At 44.0% G+C, this 9,101-nt stretch overlaps 1 protein-coding gene across 1 annotated transcript; it reads right to left on the bottom strand.

Annotated features, from left to right (window-relative positions):
- Positions 1 to 2,744: 2,744 nt before the first annotated feature.
- LOC141009655 (paraneoplastic antigen Ma1 homolog) lies at positions 2,745 to 3,737 on the bottom strand. Its single transcript, XM_073482341.1, has 2 exons — positions 3,570 to 3,737; positions 2,745 to 3,470 (listed from the first exon to the last, which is right to left on the bottom strand). Exons 1-2 carry the CDS (start codon positions 3,735 to 3,737, stop codon positions 2,745 to 2,747), a joined length of 894 nt encoding a protein of 297 aa, XP_073338442.1.
- Between the last annotated feature and the right edge of the window lie 5,364 nt (positions 3,738 to 9,101).

Here is a 9,101-nt window from a genome sequence, read left to right on the forward strand (position 1 = left end):
TGTTGAAATTGTAGGTGGAGAGTGCCGCTAGCCACCTGTGACCTGTCGCGTTCAACCTGGCAGTCGTCAAGACATATGTGAGTGGATTATTATCTGTTCTCACTGTGAACTTTGCACCATACAAGTAGTCGTGGAACTTGTCAACCACTGCCCATTTCAAGGCTAGAAATTCTAGCTGATGGACTGGATAGTTCCGTTCGGCTTGATTCAACTTGCGGCTGGCAAAAGCAACTGGGCGGAGCCCGTCTGGGTTCTCTTGATTCAGCACAGCTCCCAGCCCGTTCAGACTTGCATCTACATGCAGGATGTAATGTTTAGCCGGGTCAGCGAAGGCCAAGACCGGTGCATGTGTGAGCTTGTACACAATGTTCTGAAAGGCGTCATCACAAGCTGGAGTCCAACAACTACCAAAAGGCTCAGAGACTCGGAAGTAACTCTCTTTCTTTCCTTTGATGACATCCTTCCTACTCCTCTGTGCAGGAGGGTATCCTTTCGTCAGCTCAGTGAGTGGGCAGACGACGGCGGAATAGCTCTCAATGAACCGCCGGTAGTACCCACAAAATCCCAGGAAGGACCTCAGGGATTTCAAGTCAGTGGGTTTCTTCCAGTGGGTCACTGCCCTCACTTTTTCTGGGTCAGTGGCGACTCCAGAGGCAGAGACAATGTGCCCCAAGAACTTCACCTGGGGTTGGCAAAATTGGCACTTGTCAATGGAAACTTTGAGGCCACTTTCCTCCAGCCTATCCAGGACTTTTACTAGACGCTCCTCATGCTCCTCTAGTGTCTTACCAAAAACAATGAGATCATCAAGGTACACAAGGACCTGTATCAGATTCATGTCTCCGATGGCTTTCTCCATTAACCTTTGGAAGGTTACAGGAGCGCCAGTGATGCCTTGAGGCATTCTCTCGAACTGGAAAAAGCCGAGAGGACAGATAAAAGCTGTTTTCTCCTTATCTGCCTCGGACATCTCCACTTGGTAATATCCGCTTCTCAAATCCAACACAGAGAACCACTTGCTCCCTGTCAAGCAATCCAGCGCATCTTCTATGCGTTGCATTGTATACTGGTCTGGAATGGTTCTGGAGTTCAGCAGCCGATAGTCAATGCACATTCGTACTTTGCCATTCTTTTTTCGTACTATGACAATCGGCGATGCATAGGGAAGATGTCGCCTAACATCTTCAATGTCGGCTGGGGCGACTCTGCGGGATCTCTCCCTGAATGGCCTAGTGTCTCGCAGCCTTATGTGGTGAGTCACACCTTTTGCTAAGCCAACGTCCCACTCCTCCAATGAAAAGACATTGGCTCTCTCGGATAGCTTCGTGGCTAACCTGGCTTTCCACACTTCAGGGATGGGAGAATCCCCAAAGTTGAACAGCTCAGGATCAATAGACCCTTCTTGGGCAGAGGTCTTCTTTAACTCGGTGACAGTGTCCACCAAGTACACCTGTGCCAGCACTGTGCCAGTAGGGACAGCAGTCTCTTTTTGAGATTCATTTCTCAGCAGAAGTCTGAAACCATTAGTATCCATTGCAGAAGGTGGCAGTACAACAGGTTTGTGGTTTCATCAGCCTCAACCATCAAGATACTTTTGCCCAAGGGCTGCTGTTGCTCTACTTTGCAGACTGCATAATGCACTGCCCCCGGGGGAATGGTGAGAGGCCCAGGGCCTTGCCACTTCACTTGCCCAACCACGCCCAGTGGTAGGGCGCTAGATGATGGGAGGTGTTCTGGTGGGAGAGTATCTATTCTCAGTGAATGAACCTCATCATTATCTCCAAACTCTGCACAGTGGGTGAGCAAGGAACGCAGTTTCTTTGTGTTGGTGCCGATAAGGGCGGGGACTGGGTCTGGACTTGTTGGGTCGGGGCATACTAGAGCCAGGATAGAGACTGCCTCTCCAGCTCCCTTTGGATTAGGAGGAAGCCCCAGCTCAACTGCTACATACCCCTTGTATGGGTAGTTAGAATCACTCAGGCCCCATATGGCGAGGTCTGTGAGAGGAAGGATGGGCACATTGGGGAGGTAACGGGAGTACCAGCTCTCGAATATGATGGTGACTCGAGAGCCACTATCTAAAAGGGCTCTACAAGGCTGTCCTTCAATGGTCACGTTGGCCATCATGGATGGGCCAACCAGCCCTTCTGGCAAGCCACAATGTGATGAGGTGTGCACTGAGCTCTTCTTGACTGAACCAACCTCTTTAGACTCAGCAGAGCCTTTGGACATCCCCTTTTCCTCCTTGTTCTTGCGAAGTGCTCCGAGTAGTCTCTGAATTACTTTGGCTGTGTTCTCAGGGGCTGAGCAGTGAGTGGTGATATGGCCGTAACAGAAAAAGCTTTCAGGGTCTTTTACATTGTATGGTTTCGTAACTTTGCCATATTTGGCTCTCCCGTCTCTCTTTTTCATGTCTATTGGGATTGCACCATGTGTTACAGACATAACCGTCAACTGGTGTTGTAACTGTTGCACTTGCTGCCTTAACTGCTGGACTTCACTTTCTGCTCCAGTATCTGTAACTTTCTTGGTTGGTTTCACCGTTAACTCCGTGTGTATGTCTTGTCGCTTGTTTGTTAACTCTTTAAGCTCAGAGCGTAGCTCTTTGATCTCTGCTTTTAGCTCTTGAACCTCTGTTGATTTGGCTTTAGTCTCCTCTTCAACTTTTACTTGTCTCACTGTAGTGTTTAACTTACGCCGTGCCGTCTCATATTCTTCCTCCTCCCGGATCTCATTTAGCAGCTTCAGGAAAGTAGGGGTTTCTCCCTCCTTTCTCTCAGTCTCAGCTGTAATAGCATGATGTCTGACTCAGCAGCACCCCTTATGAGTTGGTCGATGCGTGCACGATCTGCTCTGTGACTGGGAAGCCCCCCTCTTTGCACCACTTTGGTCAGCGAGCGCTCCAACCGTCTCAAGAAGTCTGATAGCTTTTCTCCTCGCTGTTGATGGAGGCTCCTGAAAGCAAAATACAAGTCTTCACCAGACTCAGGGGTCCCAAATGCACTCTCTAGAGCCTCTACATAACACTCAGGGCTTGAATCCGGGTTATTTAACCGTACAGCCTGGATGATCTCCAGTGCGGGCCCCTTTAAGCTCTCTACTATTCTCTTTCGCTTCTCTCTGTCAGAACAGTCACACTCTTCAATCATCAGGCGGGCCTGCTCGAGCCAGTGTTCAAAACTCTCCTCACCTGCTGGTGTGGGAAGATGACCAGAGAACGTCCGAAGACGTCTAAACGCCTTGTTCTCACTGGTAGGTCGCATAGTTTTTTCTAACAGGTCTCCAGCTGCACGTATGATAGATTCAGGGGAGTTCTCCCGTGGAACATCTGTAGACAGCATGGCATGAACATCATTAACAGTTTTTCCCTCCTCTTTCATTAGCTTGTTGAGCTTGGCTACGAAGTCATCAGCCGGACTCGCAGATTCAACAAAGAGGGATATCTTCCAGGCAGAACCTCCGTTCAATGGCTGAAGATGAGGTGGTATGTGGTCTGGGTGAACATCTTGACGGCATTCACAGAGTACTAGGCTGTTGCTTGTCTGAGTGTCAGGTCTTATGTCTCTTACCTTTACTCGTCCAAAAGCTTTCACTGTCTCAGCAGTCTCTTCAATATCTGCCTGATCAATGTCAGCAGGAACGTCATGCAGCACAAAGGCCCGGTTTGGGTCTATGCCTGCCTCACTGCACCAGCTACTAAGCTCAAGTGCTATCTGAGAATCTCTCTGGGTAGCCATTATACTAACCCTACTCCTGGTGTGTTAAGCTGTGTAAGACTGAAAACAACGTAACCCTTTAAAGAGCAAAAACTAAAAAAGGTTAAGCATGGGAATATCCCAGCGGTGCCCCCAAATTGTATAACACCCGCCTCATGTACATATAGGGGGGGCCTGGGTTACTCTTATGATATTCCCTTTGTTTATGCTTTTAAATAAATAAAACACCACACAACCAGACTTTGAATGTAAAGACTCTTTAGTTGTAAGTTCTTACTCTCAAAATAAATAAAAGAAAATTAAATAAATCACTTGGGTATAGTGAGAATGTTAATGTTTAACAGAAACAGTACCTGGTTTTAGTATTATTCAAACTCTTATAACATCAAATAAAATGAAGCAAAACTTAAATACAGGATATGATGGACCCACACGCACTCACACACTCACACCTGGTCCACAACAGTCTCTATGAGTCATCTAAACCCCCTGTTGCAGGCCTGTGTCGTAACTTGGGTGCGTTGTGGCCTAAAACAAAGTGGCCGCTTCACTTTTAACAAGCAGAAGAAAAATAAAAGGCACGTGCAAATCCAGTACTCACAGCTCCCGACAGTTAGTGGGGTAAAGAGTAGTGAACAGGTCACCGACAGGGCGCAGCAGCAGCAGCTCACGGTCCAAGCAGGCCGACACGATCCATGAGTATTTATGAACTTTTACCCACTTCAATACATAATGAACTTTTATAAATTATGAATATTTGTTATCAAAATAAATCAATTATTTCAGCAAGGGCTACATCCTCCCCCTTCTAAACGTCTGGATGTCCCCATCAGACCTAAATTACTAGTTCCTTATACTACTTACAACCTCTGGCTAGTGTATAGTCTGTATGACGTCTGGGTCACAGCTGATCTGAATTATCATGCCTCGACTACTGATAGTTATCGAGATCACTTCTTTTGCATTTTTAAATTGTTCTGCATTTTAACCATATTTATGAACTTTTACCCACTTCAATACATAATGAACTTTTATAAATTATGAATATTTGTTATCAAAATAAATCAATTATTTCAGCAAGGGCTACAGATGAGAGGTGAAACGTCTTCAACAAACTGAAACACGTCCAGTTGCCTCCGATACAGCACTTAGAGTTACCATGACCTGAATGACTGAGAACCTTCATCAACACTGTTTCAACTGATTTCACAATTTACACTATGTACATGTTTATTTGCATATATAGCTGGGATGTGAGATCTGATCACAAGTGGTCACTCAGATGCATGTGGAGACACATGTTAATGCCAGGTGTGAACTGACAGATTTAGAGATGTCCACTTGTGATTGAATCACCAAAGACGAATGTTAATACCAGCTATAAACAGGCTCTATGTCAAAGAGAATGAGTCTGATGTTGTCCTCATGGCCCCAGTCCAGAGAACATGCTCAGACAAACTTCTGGAAATTAGTCAGAGAACATGTCTGAACCTTTAATGACTCCTGGACCTGAGAAGGTTTCGTACAGACACACATGGAAGGAGATTTGTAGTTTTGTAGTGAAAATAAGATTCACTGTCCTTTGTGACTTCCCTGCCCTTTGTATTTGTGCAGACTGATGACATTAGTTCTCAGCTGATTTTGAAATTCACTCCTCCTCAAGCTGCTGTTGTGTCTAGCTGATGACAAAAGCCGAAGGGAAAAAAATAAAGATTCATTCAGAGCATCTTAAAGTGATTCTAAGCCCAGATTGAACCTTAATAAACACATAACATCCTAAGGTGAGCTCAGCAGCCCTTTCAGCTCTATTTAGCCCTTCTATGCCAGTAAATACGTTAGCTATTAAAAGACAAACGGTCTAAATGACAGCCTGCAGCGACCTGTCAGCTGAGAAAACATGAGAGCACCTCTTGTAATCGCTGCAATTGAAGGGCTAATCAGTCGCCCCCAGAAACAGTTCAGCCTGGCAGGCATCAGTGAAATACCAGCCTCTGCTCCACCACCCACACCGTCACTTCACATCCCACACTTCCTCAATCATTGTCTATCAGAACCACACTGAACTTCCTGAATCAAGCACATTGCTGATGAAGTGTGTTCTCATAAATGCACTGCTCCATAGTTCTCAGATGAGAATGCTACATTGGATGGATTTTACATGATATTTTTGTTACTGAACAGTTATTCAGTATTTTTCTTAATACTGTCAGTTAACGTTGTGAAGGGTCATTTCATGTGAATTAGGAATAAACTGAGGTATAAGTGACAGAATGTAGATGTAGATATATGTTGGTATAATTTATATCACAGGGCATAATATGTTTTTGGTGTTTTTATTTTATTTTTTTTCTTTCTTATTTTTTGGGTCAGTCTACAGGCTCGTGAGCAGTTGAAGAGGTGTTACTCAGGCACAGTGATGCTTTAAGAGAAATGAACATTGACCGTTATATTCAAAGGTGAGAGCATATGTCAATTTTAAAATTAGTAGTTTTTTAATGTGTTTCCCCCGGTGTCCTCCTGTTAATCTAAACATGTATCCGCCGACTATATATAATCATATGGATGTAGTTATAATGTGTTGTGATTGAGATCCTGATTTTTTGCCAGAGACAGTAACTACAACAACAAAATAGTGGGGACAAATGTGACGAAGAGTCGGTAGGACAGACAGGATGACAGACAGGATGACAGACACTTTTCCACATATGGATGCGTTTTTGTTCTTTTTCCTCATATAAGTTGCCAAAGACACTACCAGTTACTACGTTACTGTTGTTTGGTCCTGTAACGTTTGCCTGGTGGGTTGAAGTGTGGGTCATTTCTCTTTTATTTGATGAGTGAAGGATCTGTTTAGTTATCGGACTGTGAATACCATCAGACCGACACACCCCTGATCCACGCCTCCGGCTTATCCATTCACACAGACGCCGGCTCGCCTCTGCTGAGGCTCTGATACTACCTCTGGAGGTGGATCAGAGCTGCAGCGAACCTGTCCCCCCTCTCTGGATCTGTAACTTTCACACAGACAGCTAGGCAGAGTATCGGCGCATGACTCCTGCCTTGTGAGAACAGTGTGAATGGGGCTAGTGAAACTCTAGACCACGTTTTCACTGCTACCTTGCACCAAGGCAGATTGACACACAGACTGTCACTTTATTATGGTTCCTACTGATCCTCTCACATGTGCCTCACTGTAATGTAAAGTCACATGTTTGGGCTCTATTAACCTGCCATGTTAGCAGCAGATGTCTGTGAACACACTGTTTCCACTGATCCAACCACTGAACTAATAACCACAACATCACCAGACAAACAAATCACACAATTCTGAACATTGACTCAAGACCCGCCCTACTCTGCCTCTGATTATTTGGTATGGTTAGTTGCTTTATCTATGCTTGAAAAAAACTGTTAACTCTCACACAGTAGATCATCGTAATTTGTTGTATTATAAGTTGTAGTTTTGCGGGTAAACACACCAGTATCCTTGGCCACTCTGTGTCTCTGTAGAGCGGACTGCTTCGCCACCCGGCCTGTCTGCTCTCCCAAACAAGCCCAGGGATGCAGCATCAGCTCCACCGCTGGCTGTTTATTTTTAACAACCGTGGGAAAGACACAAACACAGCCCAGACAGCCACTGAACATACAGTTTGGAAATAAAAACGTGTCCGTTACGCTGACAGAGATTTGTGTGGCCCTGGTAGTCCACTGGACAAGAGGGATGGAGATTAGTGGGACCCACGGCCGAGTGCCTGTTCTCGGCTGTCCTCTTGTGTCCACACCCCCTGTGTGACCTGGTAGTCCGATGTACAACCAGAGAGAGGGAGGGAGCTCAGTGGACCACAATGAATTTACTGTTTAATCAGACCACAAAAGTTTGTTGACGTTGTGTTTTACGAGGGGTGGATTTTAAGAATAACTGAAAACTACTAGTTATCAATTAAATATATTTAATTTTAAAGTAAACTTTCAGTGCCTGGGAATACCATACAATGTAACCTTTCATTTAAAACTATTACTCATTTATTACATTTATTTAATTTCAAAATAAAATGTCATTGCTTCATTTAAGTTTTTTTGCCATCACAACTTCACATTTCAGTTAGGAAGAGCTTTTATTTTAGTGCTTTGCAGTTCAATTCACTGCCATTTTCTGTTTAAGAAGCTATTTAAGCTATTATAAATGAGTCACTAAATCAATGTACATATTTTTGTTTTAACTTTTTTATATATCCAAATATGTGAACTGGAGCACTTCCTCTGAATGAAATAGTAAAATGTAGCCTAGGCATATCAATAATTTTAGCCACACCAGCTGTTAAAATGCACCAGAATACATGATATGACAAGTACACAAAAAGTCAAGGGGAGAACCCTAAAACCTCCGGTAAAATTGTCCCAACCCCATTTTGAATGCTTCCTACACCCATGGGCGAGTGCATGACTGTTGTCATCCACACTCCAATCCAGTAAGTGGCAGTAATGCACCTAAAAGCTGGTTTCCAACCATCATTAAACAACAAAACAGAAGAAGAGGAACACACAATAAAGAAGAAGACACATTAAAACAAGACGAATGTGCTAACGCTAAGTTCAACAGGTGATCCTGCAAAATAAACATTAACCAACAGCAATGGAACAGAACAGAACTTGAAAAATGAGGCCAGAAGTTTGAGGATGACAGTGCTGTCAAATCCAAGTTGTAGCCGAACGTAACACGGGACACCACCCACCCCTGGTCCTATCTATGCTGTAGAAAGAACACCAACACTGCAATATCAGATAGACCATATATGTATTTATACTACTTTCCATTAGATCAGCTTAGAATAGTATGTAATATATGCCATTCTCAGTTACTCAGGATAAACGCCTACAGGTGCTCTGCATAACAAAATAAATGTTTAACAGTGTTAAAGATTCACAACTACTGAACAATTATCATAATACTGTGGCAATGTGGTCCACATTCAAGGGACCCAAGGGTGCCACAGCACCCACTTTGGGAACTACTAATCAAAGGTGTACACTTGATCATGTGCTGCTTTCAGTCACCGTCCTTCTCCTGTTTTTTCTTTGACCAAAAGCTTTTCTGTAACTGAACAGAGTGGGGACATCCTAGTGTGTACAGCATATGACTCTTTCAAGTGTTCCTGCCTGAGCAACAGTTCCAGTCTATCTGACACCTGGACCATTACCAGGAATTAGTCACAAATGCAGTTGGACAAAGAATGTAAGTATCTCTATGGCTGTGTGTGGTGTGTTCAGGTACTGCTGGGAACATTTGAACTTTTTTATGAAAATCAGGACCATCATAAACAGGATAATGAAAATTTAGCAGCTTAAGTTGACCATTAAACCTAGAAAATGTAAGCTTTTGTCACC

Source organism: Pagrus major, chromosome 15, assembly GCF_040436345.1.
Source record: "Pagrus major chromosome 15, Pma_NU_1.0".
Classification (NCBI taxonomy): Eukaryota; Metazoa; Chordata; class Actinopteri; order Spariformes; family Sparidae; genus Pagrus; species Pagrus major.